Genomic DNA, 24,794 nt, shown 5'->3' with positions numbered 1-24,794 from the left:
TCACCTTGTTTGAACATGTCCTGCAGAGCTTTCCATGTTTGCTGGCGACAAGTTGAATGTGGCTGGCTGACCTTGCCAAGCTGGATCTTTACTCTTGCCAGGTGGTCTAGGCCAGTGTATGAGAAGCAGATCAACGTACTTCATCTGCCACAGGAACACAAGTTTTGGAATTGATGCACACACGTACGAACAGACATACATGACTGTTACTATTCCTGTAGCTATGCAGAAGACGTTACTTCAGTAACGTCTGGCGCTAGCCAGGGTCCACACAGCTTTAATTTGGTGTTTGTTTGTGTGTTCGTTTGTGCCACGCCTGGCGCTATCCGTATCTGACGGCAAAAAGCATGGGATGTTATAAATGTTTCAATTCTCCTTTTTTTTCAGGCATATCCTGGGATTCGAACCCGCACTATCGCCCTACATGCATTCCCCCATACACTTCGCATTCATACCCATTCTTCCAAGTTGCTTTACGTTATTATCTTGCGTTTGAAAGCCCTATTTGAATATTACGGGCAGCTGTATGTGGCCAGCTGTGTTTGATGGTACGGTACGGTACGGGAGACGGTGTCGTATTACCCTCGATCGTACCTGTCCCGTACCTATCCCTACCGTACCGTGCCATCAAAGACGGCTGGCCACAATGCATATTCAAATAGGGCTTTCAAATGCAAGATCACAATGTGAAACAACTTGGAAGACTTAGTATGTATGCGAAGTGTATCGGGGGATGCATGCAGGGCGCGCGATAGTGCGGGTTCGAATCCCAGGTTATGTCTTAAAACAAGGATTTTTTTAAAGAATTTATAACATCCCTATGCTTTTTTTTGTCAAGATCATCAAGGCAAAAAGGCATAGCGTAGGTCCCTGAGCTTCCAAGCTCTCTCGTACATACATACAGACAAACAAACAAACAAACAGACAGATAGACAGACAAACAAACAAACAAACAGACAAACAAACAAACAAACAAACAGACAAAAAACAAACAAACAGACAAACAAACAAACAGACAGACAAACAGACAAACAAACAGACAAACAGACAGACAGACAGACAAACAGATAGACATACAGGCAGACAGAATAAACAGACAAACAGACAGACAGACAGACAGACAGACTGACAGACAGACAGACAAACAAACAGACAAACAAACAGACAGACAAACAGACAGACAGACAGACAGACAAACAGACAGACAGACAGACAGACAAACAGACAGACAGACAGACAGACAGACAGACAGACAGACATGCAGACAAACAGACAGACAGATAGACCGGCCGATAGACAGACAGACAGACAGATATACAGACAGACAGATAGACAGAGAGACAGTGAGACAGACAGACAAACAGACCGACAGACAGACTAACAAACAGATAGACAGACAGACAGACAGACAGACAGACAGACAGACAGACAGACAGACAGACAGACAGACAGACAGACAGACAGACAGACAGACAGACAGACAGACAGACAGACAGACAGACAGACAGACAGACAGACAGACAGACAGACAGACAGACAGACAGACAGACAGACAGACAGACAGACAGACAGACAGACAGACAGACAGACAGACAGACAGACAGACAGACAGACAGACAGACAGACAGACAGACAGACAGACAGACAGACAGACAGACAGACAGACAGACAGACAGACAGACAGACAGACAGACAGACAGACAGACAGACAGACAGACAGACAGACAGACAGACAGACAGACAGACAGACAGACAGACAGACAGACAGACAGACAGACAGACAGACAGACAGACAGACAGACAGACAGACAGACAGACAGACAGACAGACAGACAGACAGACAGACAGACAGACAGACAGACAGACAGACAGACAGACAGACAGACAGACAGACAGACAGACAGACAGACAGACAGACAGACAGACAGACAGACAGACAGACAGACAGACAGACAGACAGACAGACAGACAGACAGACAGACAGACAGACAGACAGACAGACAGACAGACAGACAGACAGACAGACAGACAGACAGACAGACAGACAGACAGACAGACAGACAGACAGACAGACAGACAGACAGACAGACAGACAGACAGACAGACAGACAGACAGACAGACAGACAGACAGACAGACAGACAGAAAGGCAGGCCGGCAGGCAGGCAGGCAGGCAGGCAGGCAGGCAGGCAGGCAGGCAGGCAGACAGACAGACAGACAGACGGACAGACATCTGGAAGAAGATTGCTTTCCACTCGATGACATGCCAACAAATGTCTAGCAACAAGATTTGCGTTAAAAATCACAGCCGTAGATAGGCGAATCACACTAAGGGGCCATCTGTAAATACATGTATTTACTTCGAGACGTCTAAGAGGCGTTTCTGGTGCGTGGGTTCGCCTGCAAGGCGTTTCTAAAAAATACATTTCGGAGTGCATGCATACCAAACTACGCGTGTACATGGTGTCATATGCATTTTAGTACATGACGTAGCAGCACTGCTATAGCTACAGCTACATGTAGTACATGTAGTACATGTACTACATGTACTACATGTACTACATGTAGTTCATGTAGTACATGTAGTACCAAGAAGGGTATACTCTTGCTATAAAGAATGGAGGTGGGAAACAGGATACTCGGCATTGGTTTGAAGTTCAACTCTGAACTGCAAACGACAAGGGTTCCCTATCACGAAATTCGCTATAATGCGAGTTTGTTATAAGTGCAGTCGGCTGTACTATAATTATGTGTTCATAGTGTTAACTGGTTTGATGGTGTCTATTATTAGTAGTGGTATTATCTGCATTTTTAGGGGGCGTTTCTGGGGGTGGGTGGGTGAGTCAAGAAAGAAACGCCTTTTAGACGTCTCTAAGTAAATACATGTATTTACGGACGGCCCCTAACAGGTGAAACGTTTAGAATCAGCTAAATACTGCTATGAAGAGTAGATAAACAAGAGTGTGCAACTCCCGGATGGGTTGGCCCACGGTGGAATTTTTGGTTGACGCAATCCTTTCTATGACGCACACTCTGCAAGTCTTTTGGGAAGTTTTGCCTCACGCACTTGGCCGGCTATACATTACAAGGTCGGTGCCCAGCACGTGCTCTCGCACTGCTCTGCGGCAAAATGATCGTGCTCTGTACCAAGGTGACGTCAACAAAAAATTCTGCCATGGGCCGGGTATCTGCAGATTATGCAGAAGAGATGCGTGGAACACTATTGTTTATCACCTCTTGCTGCTATTTAGTGACCTTGTCATCACACAAAATAACCGACCGACGAACAGACAGAGAAAAAGATATACATGATATAGACAAAAATGTGTCCTCATGCATAATTATAATTAAGAAGTAGTTAACGACGACAAACTGGCACTTAATTTCGATAGAAATAAGTACACAAGGGAAAAGTGACAGGACAATTGCACAGAGGGACAGAACCTATCATGGCTGTCTTCAAAACGTTACCCCGTTACGCTCAGTTCTGTCCCTCTCTGAAATGATCCACTTTTCTCTTATGTCAAAATACGAACACAGAAACATATACCCTTTCCGCAAATATCATAATATTGTTTTTGAGAGAGTTTTGAATTTCAGGGTAGTTTTAGAAAGAAATGCAGGAATGCAAGAGTCTTGTTGGTACGAACGCTGAACAGGATATCATACCTGCTAACCATCCCGATTTTGGCCAGGACCGTCCCGATATCGAGGGTGGCAATTCTCACCCAACAGTGTATTTGCTGCACGCCTCACAACTACACGTACCTAATATGTATGTGCATACATGTAGGTATGCTATTGTCACCATCTCAGCTTTGCAAACGGTTGACAGGTAGGGATGCTATGATCAAGCAGGATTCTTCACTGCAACGTTCCCACTAACTGTGCTCCAGTGCTCTGGATCCAGTGCTGCACATATCACCAATGCCAGCACCGGTACTCCAGTATCACCACTGATACCATCGATACCACCAGCACACGTACATCCATTGCCATCCGCACAAGCACCACCACCAGAGTTGCCAGTAGCACCAAACACTACAGTCATCACCATCATCACAATCATCTGCACAAGCATCACCAGCTCACGTGCTCACTCACTCACTCACTCACTCACTCACTCACTCACCCACTCACTCAATAACTCATTCCTACACTCATTCTCTCTCCAGACCCATCAGTGCATTTTACCTGCAGTGATGATAAAATGGGGCCAATCTGAACCATTGTGTCATTGTAACCCATGGCTGCACCAGGAATCAGACCTCCACTTCCAACCTAAAAAGTAGCCAAGGCCACAAACAAACACAGGCACACCCATACAAAACACATACACACGCACACGCATACATACACACACGCATACAAACACACACACACGCATACACACACACAACACACACACACACGCATACAAACACACCCACACACACACGCATACAAACACATACACACACAAGCGTGCACATGCAAAATAGAGAATAGAGTACAATATGATTAAACGGATGCCGATGGCTACAGCAAGTTGTCATTATTGTTGAACTATGGATTCCAATATGATAGCAAAGATTATCAAGTGAAATTGCCCTATACTGACCAGTGGACCTGAAATCAGCCTCACCCACAAATGACCACTGACCTCTTCTGAATTATTGTGTGGTGCGGGGAGGTGAAGGGAGGGGGGGGGCAGGGGTGATGGGAGAGAGAGAGAGGGGGGAGGGGTGAAGGGAGGGGTGGGGGAAGGTAGTGGGTGATAATTTCCTAACCCATCTGAAATCACCGCCTCCCAACTATATTACAAGACTGAGTGAGTTAAGTCAGGTAGAGGCTGAAGAACACATTGAATGTAGCCAGAAGGAATCAGACAAGGGACCCTCGTTCATGGCCTGCAACACTCTACGACCAAGCTATGGTGTTGTCCGGACTACTCGGTCAGATATGTATTTGGGATAGAGTACATGAGAGCAGGAGTGAGCAGCTGAAAACCGGATTCAGTTGCTTACAACATCCTGGATATATCTTTTACTGATGGCAGTGTGTAGAAGCAGTATTTAAGCAGGTTTCCTACCGCATGACAGCAGCTGCAGCTCAGTTGTACACACTACGCCACTTACCACCATTCATCAGTGTTCGGAAGGCTCAAGCCCGACCCTTTCACAAATACCCCGTTCTCACACACAGTCTTCACACCTAGATCTGAGCTGTTTGAACTGCAAACAAAACTAGGGATTACCATAGAGCAATACCTAACTGTTCTCTAGCAAGGCCTCTACTCAATCAACAACGTATGAGATACAAACTAAAGAACTTATACAGAATCTAACAAGGACTCTGGCAAGGGGGCCAGCTAGGAAGCTTCAGCTGGTGTCTATTGCGGGAAACAAGCAGCAGGCAGCAAAACAGCTAAAGAGAGTATGTGAAAGTGTAGCAAGCAAGCTGGAAATGCCATTGATTAATCGCAGCACACCTCACTGCTACAAAGGAAGCATTGGAGCATGAAACTGATATTGCAGTGAAGATAAGTCCATACAACTGCACAAGGACCTCTTGCAAATGAAGCATAGCGGCACCAGTATTGTATTCTGGAAACAATGAAGACTTCATATAAGTAGTGGTGGTATAAGTACTCTCCAGTGTGTAGTGGCGCCATGCAAGGATCATGGAAGAATAATCGTAAAAGTAGGAAGTACTGTATTCTTCTAAACATCCTCCCCTTCCTTGATTAACCCGCCATTAATCAACCTCTACGCTGCTATTATGATACTGTACATACTGTAAGTTGTTGTTGCAACAAGCAATGACATTGTGCTGTGAGATTGTATAATCTACTACTACTACTACTACTACTACTACTACTACTACTACTACTACTACTACTACTACTACTACTACTACTACTACTACTACTACTACTACTACTACTACTACTACTACTACTACTACTACTACTACTACTACTACTACTACTACTACTACTACTACTACTACTACTACTACTACTACTACTACTACTACTACTACTACTACTACTACTACTACTACTACTACTACTACTACTACTACTACTACTACTACTACTACTACTACTACTACTACTACTACTACTACTACTACTACTACTACTACTACTACTACTACTACTACTACTACTACTACTACTACTACTACTACTACTACTACTACTACTACTACTACTACTACTACTACTACTACTACTACTACTACTACTACTACTACTACTACTACTACTACTACTACTACTACTACTACTACTACTACTACTACTACTACTACTACTACTACTACTACTACTACTACTACTACTACTACTACTACTACTACTACTACTACTACTACTACTACTACTACTACTACTACTACTACTACTACTACTACTACTACTACTACTACTACTACTACTACTACTACTACTACTACTACTACTACTACTACTACTAGCACTACTAGCACTACTACTACTACTACTACTACTACTACTACTACTAGCACTGAGCAAAACATTTCAGTCATTACAGTGCTTACAGTGATTCTTCCTCTACGATCGGGCAAACTCTCGTGATAGGTCGGGTGAAGACTTTGGAGCCCACTTGGACACGCACAACTCTAACATTGCCATCCGATCCTGGCATGACCTCCACAATGCGACCGATGGGCCACTGGCCGCGTGGCGTGGCTGAAGCGACAACAACGACAGCATCGCCAATCTTCATATTCTTCTGTTGTGTTCGCCACTGCTGTCTGGAATTCAGAGCTGGCACGAGTTCCTTCATCCACCGTTGCCAGCTGTTCTTGATCATGTTCTGCACGTATAGCCACCGACGAGTATGTATAATATACATAATAATAATAATACCACAGCACGCACAAAAATACCACAGCACGCATAATAATAATAATAAAAATAATAATAATAATAATAATAATAATAATAATAATAATAATAATAATAATAATAATAATACAGCACGTGAGCAAAGAACAGAGAACAATGCATGGGAATAAACTGTAATTAAGCCAAGTCCGCTTCTGTCTCCAGTCAACAAAAACTCATCAATAAACAATGTCTGATCTCCATTTCGACTTGTCTGCAGCAAATGCTCGTGCTCCTTCTAGGTCGCTGGCATTCTTCGAAGGAATGTCGTGCCCTGTCAGGTCCTTCATGATGGTGGTAGGGAGAGTAGCCGCGGGACGGCCCCTTCGTCCACGTGACCCCGCTTGAAAATAGCAGGACATCGCAAGGCAAGGGGATGACTGCTCACTCATCCTCAGCACATGGCCGAGGATGGACGAGTATGTATGTAAGTGTGTTTTTATTTGAATTCGCAAGTACACACGGGCTACGAGCCCAATTACATGGAAGCGAATGTGATAATGAGGTTAATTAAGCAAAAGGGTGGAGGAAGGAGGAGGACGGTAGCAAAGCAAAAGGGAGGACAATTCAGGAGCAAAATTAACAATTGCACAAATGAGAGTACCTGAGACTGAGAGTACCTGTGGAGCGATAAAATGCTAAAGCAAACGAGTGGGGCTGAAATCAGTCGCATCCACTTCTGGGGCAAAGCTTCCACCAGCCATGCCTATGACGACGTGGTTTGGTGTCAGTGGGATGTCGTCACGTGGATCAGACGACACGTACGAGAGCGGACGAGAGTTGAGCAAACCTTCTACTCCAACAAACGCTGTCTGGAGTTCTTCATCTGTCACATCTGCATTCTGGAGGAGGGCACGAAGGGCTCGTTTTGCCGATTTTACCATAGCTTCGTGAACACCTCCAAAATGTGGTGCAAGTGGAGGATTGAAGGACCAGTGGATACCATTGTTGGCTGCTTTCTGAGCAATCTTCTCTTCGTCAAACTGGTTGATCAACTCTTGTAGTTCCCGCTGTGCACCGACAAAATTCGTACCATTGTCCGACCGCACATGTGTTGGCACTCCTCTTCTGCTGCAGAAACGCTCGAATGCGTTCAGGAAGCAGTCTGTTGCTAGCAAAGTAGCCATTTCTAGATGCACTGCACGACTGGTCACACACGTGAACAGACAGAGATACTACTTAGCACGACGCTGACCACGACCTTGCTTTGTCTCGAAGGGGCCAGCGTAGTCAACAGATGTTCTTGCGAAGGCTTCCAACGGTTCTGACAGTCGGCTCTTCGGCAGTGGTGCCATCACTTGTGTTGCTGGCCTAGATTTCTTTCGCTTACAATAATTGCAGGCTGCCTCTATCTCGTGGCCGGGATCACCTCTCTTGCTGCTATAACCCAGAAACGTTCCTGCAGTTGTGTCATGGTTTCCTTGACGCCACTGCGGTGTGCTGCCTTCCCGTGATAATGTCGGACTAGAACTTGCATGGCATGTCCGTTCCGAGCCATGATCATTGGATGTTGAGCATCATACGACAGGAATTGCACATTTTGTAGGCGTCCTCGTATTCGTAGAATGCCCAATTCGTCCAGGAATGGGGAGAGACCCGCCAACTTGCTGCCTGTTGGGACCGCTTTTCCTTTCCGGACTAACTCGTACTTTGCTGGAAATGCTTCCATAAAAGCAGCTTTTAATGACTGTCTTCTCAGTGTCTACTATTTCCCCGTGTCCGTTGTTAGACCAGTCACAACTCTCACTGCTACTGGAGTGCGACAATTGTTCGCAAAACGAATAACCCTGTCGGACCAATCTAGCCATTTAGAGTAACGACTGGGATCAAGTCGCCAACCACTGCTGTTGTTCTCCGCTGATTTTTGCGTTGCTAGCACAACTGACTGGGCTTGTGCATTAGCTGCTGACTTAGCTGTCTCAGTGTCAGTCTGCTTCTTCACACATCGTATTGCTGCTGAATCGAATTTGGTCGACTTCCGTGTCTCTTGGTCAACTGCAGTGCTGCTCTTCTCGGGTAGAACTGTTGCCGGCCACTCAGACTCCATCAGCTGAAGGAAACTCGGTGCTTCCCACCATTGCGAGTGTTGTGCCAGGAATTCGGCTGAGTGTCCCCGTGTCAAATGATCTGCTGGATTTTCTGCAGTGGGTACATAACGCCACTGTGATGGATGGGTGGATTCCTGAATGTACGCAACACGATTTCCCACGAAGGTCTTCAGTTTTCGACTTGCTCCACGTATCCAATGTAGGACGTCCTGGCTGTCGGTCCAGAAGACGACTGATGTGGAGTGACTGAGTGCTTTGATGATTGGTTTCACTAGGTCTACACCAGCTACTGCGGCGAGGAACTCTAATCTTGGAATGCTGGTGGCGGTGGTTGGCGCGACTCTGCTCCTTGACATTATGGGTCGGCATGACACTGTCTCGTCTCTGTTCATCACTCGATAGTACAGTATGCTACTGCTCCTGAGGCATCCTGTGAGACATCGGCGAAGATGTGCACCTATGTAGTCAGTGTATGTACTCAGTGTGTGTACTCAGTGTGTGTACTCAGTGTGTGTACTCAGTGTATGTACTCAGTGTGTGCACTCAGTGTATGTACTCAGTGTATGTACTCAGTGTGTGTACTCAGTGTATGCACTGAGTGTATGTACTCAGTGTATGTACTCAGTGTATGTACTCAGTGTATGCACTCAGTGTATGTACTCAGTGTATGTACTCAGTGTATGTACTCAGTGTATGTACTCAGTGTATGCACTCAGTGTATGTACTCAGTGTGTGTACTCAGTGTGTGTACTCAGTGTATGTACTCAGTGTATGTACTCAGTGTATGTACTCAGTGTATGTACTCAGTGTATGTACTCAGTGTATGTACTCAGTGTATGTACTCAGTGTGTGTACTCAGTGTGTGTAGTGTATGTACTCAGTGTGTGTACTCAGTGTATGTACTCAGTGTGTGTACTCAGTGTATGTACTCAGTGTGTGTACTCAGTGTGTGTACTCAGTGTATGTACTCAGTGTATGTACTCAGTGTGTGTACTCAGTGTATGTACTCAGTGTATGTACTCAGTGTATGTACTCAGTGTATGCACTCAGTGTATGTACTCAGTGTGTGTACTCAGTGTGTGTACTCAGTGTATGTACTCAGTGTATGTACTCAGTGTATGTACTCAGTGTACATGTATGTACTCAGTGTATGTACTCAGTGTATGTACTCAGTGTGTGTACTCAGTGTATGTACTCAGTGTATGTACTCAGTGTATGTACTCAGTGTATGTACTCAGTGTGTGTACTCAGTGTATGTACTCAGTGTGTGTACTCAGTGTATGTACTCAGTGTGTGTACTCAGTGTGTGTACTCAGTGTATGTACTCAGTGTATGTACTCAGTGTATGTACTCAGTGTATGTACTCAGTGTATGTACTCAGTGTGTGTACTCAGTGTGTGTACTCAGTGTGTGTACTCAGTGTATGTACTCAGTGTATGTACTCAGTGTATGTACTCAGTGTATGTACTCAGTGTATGTACTCAGTGTGTGTACTCAGTGTGTGTATTTTAAATTTAGAAGAGAAAAGGACACATGAATACGAGTTAAGAATAACTCTCCATCACTGTAACATGATACTTTATACAGTCAGAAAGTGCAATAACTAGGCACAAAACTGACGGAGTACTGAAACATCCGACGTCCTGACACCTAGCTTCAACACATCTCCGTAGCGCTAACCGACAGCCTTCCAACTTGGAAGGTTCAAGGTTATGGAAAGACCAAAGAGGGGAAGGCAAGCGCAACGAAAACGAGCAAAAGCTACAGTCCCAACGGAACAAAGAATGTCGATTGTTACTGGACGATGACGAGACCAGTACGATATTTGACAAAGCTTCGGCTTGTACAATTCGTTTTCGCAAAGCTTCCCTTTCTTTACTTATCTTTGATATTTATGACCCACCCAAGTTGGGTGGTGTGCTGCTTTGCTGCTTCGAATTGTAGTTAGACCGCTTTGTCAAATATCGTACTGGTCTCGTCATCGTCCAGTAACAATCGACATTCTTTGTTCCGTTGGGACTGTAGCTTTTGCTCGTTTTCGTTGCGCTTGCCTTCCCCTCTTTGGTCTTTCCATAACCTTGAACCTTCCAAGTTGGAAGGCTGTCGGTTAGCGCTACGGAGATGTGTTGAAGCTAGGTGTCAGGACGTCGAATGTTTCAGTACTCCGTCAGTTTTGTGCCTAGTTATTGCACTTTCTGACTGTATAAAGTATCATGTTACAGTGATGGAGAGTTACTCTTAACTCGTATTCATATGTCCTTTTCTCTTCTACATTTATTTATGGCTCAACATCCGAGTTTCATATTTTAAATTATTATTATTATTTCACAATCAAAATGACATAGTGCCAATAAGCATGTGATGCGGGCGATTTTAACCAGCCTTAACCAGCCATGGTGAAATAAATACAGTAAACAGTACTAGTAATCAAAGTAGTGGTTGCGACTTCGGCCATGATGTGTAAGAAAGGGTTTGCTCCCCACACCGAATAGCGCGAGCTCAGGTGTGGGGAGCAAACCCTTTTTTAGTACTAGTAATCAACCAGTAAAATGCAAAGAAACCGCTAGAAGCAGTATGCGTAGTAGTCTATGGCCGAGATACCAGAAACCATATCAAACTCAGCACGGGGGTCGAGGTACTAAAACGATTACCAAACTAAGTCAAGGATTGACCATTACATGCTGCATTCTCCCACTGCTAACGTGATCGAAGGGCAGCCGTTGATTCTTGACGCTTTGTGCTGATGACCTCTCAGGACTGTGAGTCTGTGACTGCGGCATTGACCAGCGCGAAAGACAGTTGAGTGCGGATGTATGCCATGACGATAAAGGCTCGGACCTCTTATCGGCCAACATGGATGCAATCCGAGCGTAGAGATTGCCAGCTGCCTTGCCATGACCAACTAGTACCTGTGGTGTTGAGCATGACCAGGATGAATGATCCGTGCTCTACCTCAACGACTCTTCTCTCATAACTTCTTCTCTTTTCCTTTTCGTGCTTGCGGTACACTATCGGGATTGATGACTTCTGGTTTGAGGGGGCAAATGGGTTGAAAACCCGGACATCAAGGAATGTCCTCTCAAAAAGTGTGTGTACTCAGTGTGTGTACTCAGTGTGTGTACTCAGTGTATGTACTCAGTGTGTGTACTCAGTGTATGTACTCAGTGTATGTACTCAGTGTATGTACTCAGTGTATGTACTCAGTGTGTGTACTCAGTGTATGTACTCAGTGTATGTACTCAGTGTGTGTACTCAGTGTATGTACTCAGTGTATGTACTCAGTGTATGTACTCAGTGTATGTACTCAGTGTATGTACTCAGTGTATGTATTCAGTGTATGTACTCAGTGTATGTACTCAGTGTATGTACTCAGTGTATGTACTCAGTGTGTGTACTCAGTGTATGTACTCAGTGTATGTACTCAGTGTATGTACTCAGTGTATGTATTCAGTGTATGTACTCAGTGTATGTACTCAGTGTATGTACTCAGTGTATGTACTCAGTGTATGTACTCAGTGTATGCACTCAGTGTATGTACTCAGTGTATGTACTCAGTGTATGTACTCAGTGTATGTACTCAGTGTATGTACTCAGTGTATGTACTCAGTGTATGTACTCAGTGTGTGTACTCAGTGTATGTACTCAGTGTGTGTACTCAGTGTGTGTACCCAGTGTGTGTACTCAGTGTATGTACTCAGTGTATGTACTCAGTGTATGTACTCAGTGTATGTACTCAGTGTGTGTACCCAGTGTATGTACTCAGTGTATGTACTCAGTGTGTGTACTCAGTGTATGTACTCAGTGTATGTACTCAGTGTATGTACTCAGTGTATGTACTCAGTGTATGTACTCAGTGTATGTACTCAGTGTATGTACTCAGTGTATGACTCAGTGTATGTACTCAGTGTATGTACTCAGTGTGTGTACTCAGTGTGTGTATTTTAAATTATTAGAGAGGTTTTGCAGAGCGAACGTTCGCGCGAATTTTCGTTTGACGTCACGAAAAGCGAAACTTCGTGCGAACGTTCGCAGTTTTGAACGCGAAAGTGGACCGTATGCGTGTTAAAACAAAATGGCGTCACGATTTATTGAAAGTGGTATAGTTGGTGGAACGAGTGTTCAAACCCATTTGAACTTCATACTGTTCGTCTTCTTTTTGACATGCTCTCTTTCCATCGTCCTTAGCTTTTGTTTGTTGAGAGCTGTTTTGGCTTTCTCCTATACCTCTGGGGGATGCCAAGTGATGGTTTTGAGAGGCTGGTGATGGCTATGAGCGAGAGTTTGCCGATCGGCGTCGTCCTCGCTATAGCGATGAAAATACTAGTTACTGCGCACCTGGCAGATATTACAACACGTCGGAGCGTCCAGGAGCAAAGGAATCTTGGGTTTTCACTGGAATCTAGTTCCACCAGCATCGTGTAGCCCACCGTCGGTGAATGGCGGTCCAGAAAGGTCGAAACTGGTCTTCTGCAGCATCTCGCAGTCCTGCGAGTCACACTGAATACGCCTGTCATGTATTCTACAAATAAAAATCACGAAGTAGTGGACTTTACAGTGATGAGTCTATCCTGTATGCTGCAAAAGACGCAGGAAATGTGACTGGTGTCCGTACACTGGACGCCAATATCATCCCAGTCTTATCCTGCAGGATCTGTTTGACATTGACATACCGGTATGCAGTGGGTCGACATTGGCCTGGTTTGGCAGCTATCTGCCTGGGTGGATGTAGCAGGTTTGCATTGGCGCGTCATCCAGTCCAACATTTTCTTGTAACTGTGGAGTACCGGCAGGGTCTGAGAGGTTGCTCGTGCTGTGAACACATCTCTACTGCCTGTCTCGTCCTGGAAGTGCCGTCTCGCCGCTTCCTTGCTCTACAGTCACGCCGTTATTTCGCTTTGTTTCGTGGTGCAGCTCAAAACCTGCCCAAACAACTGTGAGCTCGCAACATGGTATGGACAAATTGCACCACTCATGCTGGTTAACTAAAACCGGGATAGTCGAGTAAGCGAGTTCACTCCCTGGGCCATGGCAAGATCTGTTCAGCGCGGGCTATTCCAACCTCCAAGTGCATAGTCACCGATCGATCCATGCGATGGTGGTTGACCTACAAAGAGCCAAGGTCTACGAGTACTACTATTGGATGCTGTCTACATGCAGTCAACAAAATCAAAGTACCTCAGTATGCCCCAGAACAGGGCATGTGCATCTATAGCATGACACAACAGGGGTTCTGGCGGCACCTGTCAAACAAGCAGTAGCGACTAGTGCCAGCTACCTATTGGAGGCTAGCCGCTACAGTCTGTCACTGGAGATAATTATTATGTTCACTGTTTAGACTGAGCACAATCAATGATGCCCAATCAATCTGCCCAATGTGTGTTCTGTTCCACCTAATTATAACGTCCCATCGCATCAACCCTACTACACGCACATGTCGTCACTCTAGCACGACTTGTGTTATTATTGTTTATTTTGATTCGCACGATAAATAGAGCACAATAAACGTTAACTTGACCGAAGGTAAAAGGGGACTGCAGATAGAGGAACACATCGAGGTACAGGTGCCGGCATCAATACAGTATCAGAGAGGTACGCAGAAAAAACTCTCGTAAGCCCAAGGGGAAGTGGTTGATGAGGGATGAATGCACTCTCCACGCTCGTCTACACTGTTCGTGGAAATGCACACATACATACAATAATATACAACATAGCAATAGCATGCACAGAACCGAACAATTTCATGTTCACACATGCGAGCACAGACCTGAACATTAGTACCAAAAGCCGATACAGACAATATCCCCATACACACAGACGCACACACACACAATGTCCCATGTATGCGCCCGTGGCGAGAAAAGCACGCAGATCTAAAAATGCACTGGATGTGAACCCACAGATTTTCTCTAATAGCAATGATAGCGGATCTGATTCTGAATGAAACACACACACACAATACAATTATTGAATGCCCATCCGCAGATGATGGCAGGTCCTGAAAGAACAGGCAGTGTTCCAGTGATGGGGAACAGAACTTCGAGTGGCGAGTGAGGTATACACACACACGTGCGTGCGCGGGCACACACCAAAGTATGAAGAAATAGAATCGACATCGTAGTATTCATTGGTTGGGGAATGGAAAGGAAAATAAAACATTGCTATAGGTTATTGTTGTAAGGACACTGGGAGCACAACAGAAAGGTAAGCAACTTGCTTTGAAGCAAAGAAAGTTATTATTCCACGGATCTCAGAAGGAAGGAACGTTCCAGAATGCTGCACTGGCAACAGGCGGCCTGCATGTGCGCGGCCCCTGCAGTCGGTCCAGCTGCCGGCCTTGCAGTGCTGAAAAGAATGTGCAGTACAGCATGTCACATAGTATCGCAGCCTGGACAAATAGACGCTGGGAAGTCCTAGTTATGTGCTCACCTACACCACGATGCACCAATCTTCTGAGCTACTTTGGCAACAATTTTGTCCACTTGAGACTCCCATGGGCTGAGCCAGTTGTTGAGGGCTGCATCAAGGTGGACGGCAATGACCGCTGATGGCAAGGCAATCCATGACACACAGTCACTAGGGCATCGTCAACATGGCGCTGAGGCTGGATGAATAAAATCAACCTTTAGGCTGCCGCGGGATTGACAACGAGGCCGCTGTCTCGAAGCTAGTCAGTCAGCCTGGTCACCGCCATTGACGAACCAGTCGCCACCGCCAGCAGTGGCGGTAGGTTGTGACAAGTATGGTGCAATATTGTCAGCAAATTCAGTACTCAGGATAAGATGAGTGACAAAGGGAACGTTGTGTTTGATAATATTGAAGTGAACAGGGATGATCACAAACCCTGCGCGTACTCCACCGTGAGTTACAAGAAAATTCCGGACTGGACGACGAGCAAACACCAACCTGCTACATCCAACCAGGCAGATACTATAACGATAGCTGCCAAACCAGGTCAATGCCGACCTACTGCATAATGTCAATGTCAAACAGATCCTGCAGGAGAAGACTGGGGTGTTGGCGTCCAGTCACTGAGTGTACAGACACCAGTCACATTTCCTGCGTCTTTTGCAGCATACAGGATAGACTCATCACTGTAAAGTCCACAACTTCGTGATTTTTATTTGTAGAATACATGACAGGCGTATTCAGTGTGCCTCGCAGGACTGCGAGATGCTGCAGAAGACCAGGTTCGACCTTTCTGGACCGCCATTCACCGACGGTGGGCTACACGATGCTGGAGGAACTAGATTCCAGTGAAAACCCAAGATTCCTTTGCTCCTGGACGCTCCGACGTGTTGTGATATCTGCCAGGTGCGCAGTAACTAGTATTTTCATTGCTATAGCGAGGACGACGCCGATCGGCAAACTCTCGCTCACAGCCATCACCAGCCTCTCAAAACCATCACTTGGCATCCCCCAGAGGTATAGGAGAAAGCCCAAACAGCTCTCAACAAATAAAAGCTAAGGACGATGGAAAGGGAGCATGTCAAAAAGAAGACGAACAGTATGAAGTTCAAATGGGTTTGAACACTCGTTCCACCAACTATACCACTTTCAATAAATCGTGACGCCATTTTGTTTTAACATGAATATCGCGGGTTGCAGGAAACGCGAAACAGAGAGGTTTTGCAGAGCGAACGTTCGCAATGATTTTCGCGTTCCGGGTTGCGAAAACTATTGCGAACGTTCGCGCGAAATTTGTGTTTTGCATGTTTTTCGCTCCCAGGAATTTTCGCGTGCACTCGCTTGTTTGAGAAGTGGTCTTCATCCAATTATTTTGTTGTTGCGAGTGACGGCACCCTGAGTCATGGCCTGAGACGAGAGCTCTTTGACTACCTTGTCCATGGCCGGAGACTATCAGACAAACGGGTTGGCTTGTGCCGTAATCTGGCGCATCGACACCTGAAATTCAAAAAGGCATCGCGCGTTGATGTAACCGACTCTGAGCAGTGAGAAGACGAGCAGGCAGGAGATCGGGGATGGTTCCGGAGATGAAGCAACACGGGCTGCCACAAGTATAGGAAAGCAAGCACCCGCCGCCAAGCCATGAGTAGAGATCAAGCACAAACATGAGGATTAAGGGTGGCTCACCGCGCACGAACAGTCCACAAAGAGCGAACATTACTGCGAACGTTTGCATGTTTCTCGCTCCAAGAAAATTTCGTGTGCACTCGCTTGTTTTTGAGAAGTGTTCTCTATCCGATTATTTGTTTGTTGCGAGTGGCGGCACGCGCACCAGGTACCCTGAGTCACGGCCTGAGACGAGAGCTCTTTGACTACGTTGTCCATGGCCGGAGACCCACAGACAAACGGGCCGGGTTGGCTTGTGCCGTAACCTTGCGCATCAACACTTGAGATTCAAAAAGGCATCGTTGATGTAACTGATTCTGAGCAGTGAGAAGACGAGCAAGCAGGAGATCGGAGATGGTTCTGGAGATGAAACAACACGGGCTGCCAAAAGTATCGGAAAGCTAGCACTCGCAGACCAAGCCAAGAGTAGAGATCCAGCACGAACATGAAGATTGAGGGTCGCTCACCGTGCACCAGGCTGACCAGTGGTCCACAAAGAGCGAAACTGCGAAAGTTTGTTTCGCGTTTCCTGCAACTTTCGCGTTCAAAACTGCGAACGTTCGCACGAAGTTTCGCTTTTCGTGACGTCAAACGAAAATTCGCGCGAACGTTCGCTCTGCAAAACCTCTCTAAACTTTCGCAGTAATTTTCGCTCTTTGTGGACCGCTGGTCAGCCTGGTGCACGGACCGGTGAGCGACCCTCACTCTTCATGTTTGTGCTGGATCTCTACTCTTGGCTTGGTCCGCGAGTGCTAGCTTTCCGATACTTTTGGCAGCCCGTGTTGTTTCATCTCCAGAACCATCTCCGATCTCCTGCTCGCTCGTCTTCTCACTGCTCAGAATCGGTTACATCAACGATGCCTTTTTGAATCTCAAGTGTTGATGCGCAAGGTTACGGCACAAGCCAACCCGGCCCGTTTGTCTGTGGGTCTCCGGCCATGGACAACGTAGTCAAAGAGCTCTCGTCTCAGGCCATGACTCAGGGTACCTGGTGCGCGTGCCGCCACTCGCAACAAACAAATAATCGGATGGAGAACACTTCTAAAAAACAAGCGAGTGCACACGAAATTTTCTTGGAGCGAGAAACATGCAAACGTTCGCAGTAATGTTCGCTGTTTGTGGACTGTTCGTGCGCGGTGAGCCACCCTCAATCCTCATGTTTGTGCTTGATCTCTACTCTTGGCTTGGTCCGCGGGTGCTAGCTTTCATACTTGTGGCAGCCCGTGTTGCTTCATCTCCGGAACCATCCCCGATCTCCTGCCTGCTCGTCTTCGCACTGCTCAGAGTCGGTTACATCCGTGAACGCGCGATGCCTTTTTGAATTTCAGGTGTTCATGCGCCAGATTACGGCACAAGCCAACCCGTTTGTCTGTGAGTCTCCGGCCATGGACAATGTAGTCAAAGAGCTCTCGTCTCAGGCCATGACTCAGGGTGCCGTCACTCGCAACAACAAAATAATCGGATGAAGAAGTCTTCTCAAACAAGCGAGTGCACGCGAAAATTCCTGGGAGCGAAAATATGCAAAACACAAATTTCGCGCGAACGTTCGCAATAGTTTTCGCAACCCAGAACGCGAAAATCATTGCGAACGTTCGCTCTGCAAAACCTCTCTACTATTATTGTTTCACAATCAAAATGACATAGTGCCAATAAGCATGTGATGCGGGCGATTTTAACCAGCCTTAACCAGCCATGGTGAAATAAATACAGTAAACAGTACTAGTAATCAAAGTAGTGGTTGCGACTTCGGCCATGATGTGTAAGAAAGGGTTTGCTCCCCACACCGAATAGCGCGAGCTCCGGTGTGGGGAGCAAACCCTTTTTTAGTACTAGTAATCAATCAGTAAAATGCAAAGAAACCGCTAGAAGCAGTATGCGTAGTAGTCTATGGCCAAGATACCAGAAACCATAATCAAACTCAGCACGGGGGTCGAGGTACTAAAACGATTACCAAACTAAGTCAAGGATTGACCATTACATGCTGCATTCTGCCACTGCTAACGTGATCGAAGGGCAGCCGTTGATTCTTGACGCTTGGTGCCGATGACCTCTCAGGACTGTGACTGCGGCATTGACCAGCGCAAAAGACAGTTGAGTGCGGATGTATGCCATGACGATAAAGGCTCGGACCTCTTATCGGCCAACATGGATGCAATCCGAGCGTAGAGATTGCCAGCTGCCTTGCCATGACCACCTGTGGTGTTGAGCATGACCGGGATGAATGATCCGTGCTCTACCTCAACGACTCTTCTCTCATAACTTCTTCTCTTTTCCTTTTCGTGCTTGTGGTACACTATCGGGATTGATGACTTCTGGTTTGAGGGGGCAAATGGGTTGAAAACCCGGACATCAAGGAATGTCCTCTCAAAAAGTGTGTGTACTCAGTGTGTGTACTCAGTGTGTGTACTCAGTGTATGTACTCAGTGTGTGTACTCAGTGTGTGCACTCAGTGTGTGTTTTCAGTGCCTACTTGGATGATGCTTGTTGGGTGCACCACGGAATCCAAACTGCGGCTAGCGCTGGCAGTTCCCGAAACCACTGCTGGGCTGTTGCAACCACATTAGCTGGTAGGGGATCATCCCAGTCATACATGTCGAGCCACATCTGTTGAAATAGCATTTTGGCTCGCACCACAAATGGAGTGAGGAAGCCCAGTGGGTCAAAGAGCTTAGAGATTTTCCGAAGAAACAGACGTTTGGTCATAGCTTGCTCCTCTGTCTCTGAAACCTTGAAGGTGAACTCACCTTGCTTTGCCTCCCAGAGTATTCCAAGCGTTTTCACTGCTGGTAACTGCTCCGAGTCAAGTTCCAATTGAGAAGCTCTGTCTTCTTGGAAAACTTGAGCCAAGACGTTAACGGAGTTGGTGAGCCATTTCCGTGGGTGCATTCCGGCAGATGACCACAATATTGATAGTTGGGAGTGTAGTAACTTGCCTTCATCATAATCACTGGCTGAAGTCATGGTATTATCCATGTAGTTCGAATTCAAAACTGCTGCGGAAGCCAGTGGTAGATCATCAGCACATTGCCTGGCATGCTCTTGTGTTACGTACTGGGCGAGAAATGGAGGTGCTGACAAAGACCACTCAGTTGACTTCGTATACCGTCAGCGGTTGTGTTGATCCTGGTTCTCGCCATAGGAATCGGTGATATGCTCGATCTGTCTCTGGAATGGCAATCTGTAGACACCTTCCTGCAATATCACAGACCACTGCCACAGGTTCCTTCCGAAACCGAAGAAGTACCTCTGTTAAGTTGCGTTGAAGCTTGGGTGCGGGACTGATGGCACTGTTTAGTGATACTCCTGAGACTTGTGCTGCAGCATCAAATACAATTCTCACTTTCGTCGCTTCCCGGCCCATTTGTTTAATTGGGAAGTGCGGCAGATACCATCCGGTTTGCTTGTCGTCCGGTTTTACTTCTGAGATATATCCAAGTTTTCGGTAGCGATTGATTGTGTTGCTGTACTGTGTTGCAGACATTCAGCAAGCGTTTCTCGGTGTGACCTAGTCGCCATGTTGTAGCTGCTCTGTAGCTTTGCCGGGTCTGACTTCCATGTTACACCCACAGTGTATTTCCCATCTGTATCATCTGTATCATCTGTATCATCTGTATCATCTGTATCATCTGTATCATCTGTATCATCTGTATCATCTGTATCATCTGTATCATCTGTATCATCTGTATCATCTGTATCATCTGTATCATCTGTATCATCTGTATCATCTGTATCACGGTGACTTGATTGATTGCTGTACTGATGTTACAGCTTGCCGTTCATCGTCATCCAGCTGTTAGGCCTTGGCAGGGCTCATCTCTTGGATTTCCCAGAGCCTCCGTACTAAGTCGTTTAGTTCATGGTCTGGATTGCTCGATGCTCGGATGCCGTTGATCAGGAAGGATTGGCCAGTGTTGATTCGTGGTGTTGTTCCTGGGTTCGAATTGCCAACGCACGTCCATCCAAGCTTTGTTAGGCGAGCAATGGGTTCTCCTTCGTTGCCTATTATTTCTGCTTTTGCCACGTGATACGGTGCGTTGTCCAGGCCGATCAGAAGATCAACCGGCTTCTTATGGTTGATGATGTGGAATTGGACTCCCTGCAAGTGCTTCCATCTGTGAGTGTGGCGGTTCCAGTCGACAATAGGCATTTGCCCTACGACATTGTCCACTGTCTGTGCCATTATTGTGGCCTCAACATTGCCATCCAAACTTTTGATCGATACCCTCACTGGCATGGATGGGAAGGAGGATTGCTGACCATTGAACATGTTGATTGCATGCTGATTCTCAATATGTCTGGAGGACCATTACACCCGAGTTCCAAAGCCATGCTGCTGTTGAGAAATGTACCAGTACTACCATCATCAAGCAAGGCATTCACTTGCATTTCTTTGATTCCATTCTTGAGTATTACTGGCACAGTTCGCAACCCAATCGTTGCACTGATTGCATGGGCTATTGTGAAAGCATCTTGCTCCCCTTCCATGGAGTTTGCCACCTCTTCACATGGATCGTGCGATGTGACTGTGAGGCCAACTGTTGGATTGTTCCGACGGCGTCTGGGTGTTGGCTTGGGTTTCCAAGTTGTGTGCTTCGGCACTGGCTGTGCTGGTTCTGAGGCGGTAGTGCTAGTTGAATCAGCATGGAGCATTTGATGGTGTACTTCCTTGCATCCATCTCTGTTGCACGTGATCTGCCATTGACATTGCGTCACCATGTAGCCTTTGTTCAGGCACCCATAACATAACCTTTCGTTCTTCGCTATTACCGAGCGCTGTGCGATGCTCATCTCTTTAAACGTTGCACACTCCCAAACATTGTGCTTGTCGTCATTGCATACTGGCCAACACCGTCTGTTGGTGGAGTTCGTTACTACACACATTCGGCCATGTGTTGTGGTTGGTCGAGGCTCCCACCTGTTGAGATGTTGTCGTGGGTGGTGGTGTCTGAGGCCGCATTGTTGCTTGCTGAGGCATCTGTGGTTTTGGTTTGCTCACACCTTGTCTGGTCTCACTTGCCAGTGCTCTGTACTCAGCTTCCCTTGTGACCCACTCCAGCAAGTTGATCACTGACGATTGATGTGCCACTTGATTCCCATAGACATTATTTCCATTGTTCAGACTTATGGCCTGTATACTGGGGCTCAGCTGTTGAACAGCACCATTGATTGTAGGCATTGGTTGCATCCATTCTGTTGACGGTGTTACCATTACATGATCATTACCATCACTGGACTGCACTTCACCATTACTCATTAGTCCCAGTTGAAGAGCCAGTACCTGCATTGGGTACCACAGCACTGTCAGTGTACATGTATGCAGAGGTCCAGCTAGTACTTCGTGACACATTTGTTACACGGCCTGCCTGTGTCACACTATGCTCAGTGGTGCTGACCACTGATTGAGTGGTATCAATAGATGAATGAATCAGTGGTGGTAGCATTGGCCAAGTGGCACTTTCCATTTCAATTTCAGTGGAGAAACCCGACATGCCAACACTACCCTGGGCATTGCTGGTATTAGGATGTGGACTAGCATAGCATATGCCTGACAATCCTGCGCTGGTCAAACTCGATCACTCAGCCTGCGCAGATGCATCATTAGGATTTCCATAATGCGGTTGCATGTGTTGCAACTCCTGGCAATCACTATACGAAGTATATGATCCCAGAAATTCGTTAGCTTCTTCTTCAGCTCTTCTTAATTCCTCTTCTAATACATTCATCTCTTCTTGAGTCGCTCGGACTCCGTCCTGATCATTTATGTGGGTGTACAGTTCTTCTAGCATTTCTAGTATCGAACGTACGTGGTTCCCTTCCAGCCGAAGTTGTTCTGTGGTGGAACGAACCCTCTCTGCCGACATCGCGTTGATATGCTCACGCAGGCGTTTCCGTCGATTGGTAACGCCTCGCTTTGAAACCGCCTTCTCAATAGGTAGTTGTCTTTTCAATTCGTCATTGGTGGGTACACCGCCAAAGTCGACTGTTGTTGACTCCATTGCTTGACAAGCACTGATGGCGTCCAAACCCACAGCCGAAAATGTAGTCACTGTTGACTACGAAACAAAAGGTCTAGGATCTACTCGCGAACCATCCTCTGCTACCAGTTTTGTTCGGAAGGCGCAAGCCCGACCCTTTCACAAATATCCCGTTCTCACACACAGTCTTCACACAGAGATCTGAGCTGTTTGAACTCCAAAGGAAACTAGGGATGACCATAGAGCAATATCTAACTGTTCTCTAGCAAGGCCTCTACTCAATCAACAACGTATGAGATACAAACTAGAGAACTTATACAGAATCTAACAAGGACTCTGGCAAGAGGGCCAGCTAGGAAGCTTTAGCTGGTGTCTATTCCGGGAAACAAGCAGCAGGCAGCAAAACAGCTAAAGAGAGTATGTGAAAGTGTAGCAAGCAAGCTGGAAATGCCATTGATTACTCGCAGCACACCTCAGTGCTACAAAGGAAGCATTGGAGCATGAAACTGATATTGCAGTGAAGATAAGTCCATACAACTGCACAAGGACCTATCGCAAAAGAAGCATAGCGACACCAGTATTGTATTGGAAACAATGAAGACTACTGATAATTAGTGTTGGTCTAGCTACTCTCCAGTGTGTAGTGGCGCCATGCAAGGATCATGGAAGAATAATTGTAAATGTAGGAAGTACTGTATGCTTCTAAGCAATCAACATAGACTGTGATGTGAATGTATAAAGGATGGCCAATGCAGCTTGTTGAAACTGGAACAATTGCAGGCACCTGACCTACACTCATGCATGCACTGCATTGCACACAAATCTAGTATATTCTCAATGTTTTCCTGATGATGGTGACGGTAGCTGAAATATTGATAAAATACTGGATTTTTCGTGACATCCAGTGCATAGTTGAGTGTAGGCGATTTGTCTGCAAACGATTCAAACACAATGATGTAATGATACAAGTACAGTATGATGTCATCTTGAAGGACTACGAGACTGATGTAACGACATAAACACACACACACACACACGCGCGCACAGCACACACACAGCACCCCCCCCCCCACACACACACACAAACATACCTTGGACACGACAAACAGCTCCTCCCGGGTCACTTCACCGGCGGCAATAGCTGCAGCAATGGCCTTGCCAACCCCAATCTGGTCTATAGCTATAACTGGCATCAATACGACGTCACCCAGCTATGTCTATTTACGCACAGCCTGCAGCGAGCGAGAAGACAGCGAGAAAAGCAGTCAGCGTTCATAGCACAGAAAAACAATAACTCGGAGGGTGAGCCAATTTAATTATAGAAAAATAGGAGAAGGACAATAATGGTACGAGTTATGACTAACTTTCCACCAACGTAACCAGATCATAATTATACCATCAGCGAGTGCGACAGGATGGCACAAAACTGACAAGAAGACCTGGTTACATTGGTGGATTTTTAGTCATAACTCGTACGACTTTCGTCCTTCTCCCTTTATCCATAAAAACGTATCTATAATTTTGACACTCGAATGCTGGACATCACTGGCCTGGTTTTCGGTTTTCGGATGATGTATCTACACATGTATTATCAGTGGTTAGAGCATCTCTGGCCTGAATCGAAGGTCCCTGCCTCAAGTCCTTCGAGTTTTTCTTCAGATTTTTCCCGTTTGTATCTTTCCCTCAAACCAATGAATACCTATTATTGTGTACGTTCCAGAGGGAACTCACGACGGCCGCTAACGCCCGGTAAATTTGGTGGAAGATGCAGCGCCTAAGAGTGGGGTCGAGGGGATAAGTCTCACAA

At 46.2% G+C, this 24,794-nt stretch overlaps 1 protein-coding gene across 1 annotated transcript; it reads right to left on the bottom strand.

Annotated features, from left to right (window-relative positions):
- On the bottom strand, positions 1-24,186 carry LOC135813052 (aldo-keto reductase MRA_2999-like). The gene is made up of 3 exons (XM_065326271.1): positions 24,079-24,186; positions 4,194-4,280; positions 1-144 (listed from the first exon to the last, which is right to left on the bottom strand). The coding sequence occupies exons 1-3, from the start codon at positions 24,178-24,180 to the stop codon at positions 1-3; spliced, it is 333 nt and encodes a 110-aa protein (XP_065182343.1). The 5' UTR covers positions 24,181-24,186.
- Between the last annotated feature and the right edge of the window lie 608 nt (positions 24,187-24,794).

The sequence above is a fragment of the Sycon ciliatum genome, chromosome 3 (genome assembly GCF_964019385.1).
Source record: "Sycon ciliatum chromosome 3, ocSycCili1.1, whole genome shotgun sequence".
Lineage (NCBI taxonomy): Eukaryota > Metazoa > Porifera > Calcarea > Leucosolenida > Sycettidae > Sycon > Sycon ciliatum.
The sequence above is the reverse complement of the archived record's forward strand: the minus strand, read 5'-3'. Positions and strand labels throughout refer to the sequence as shown.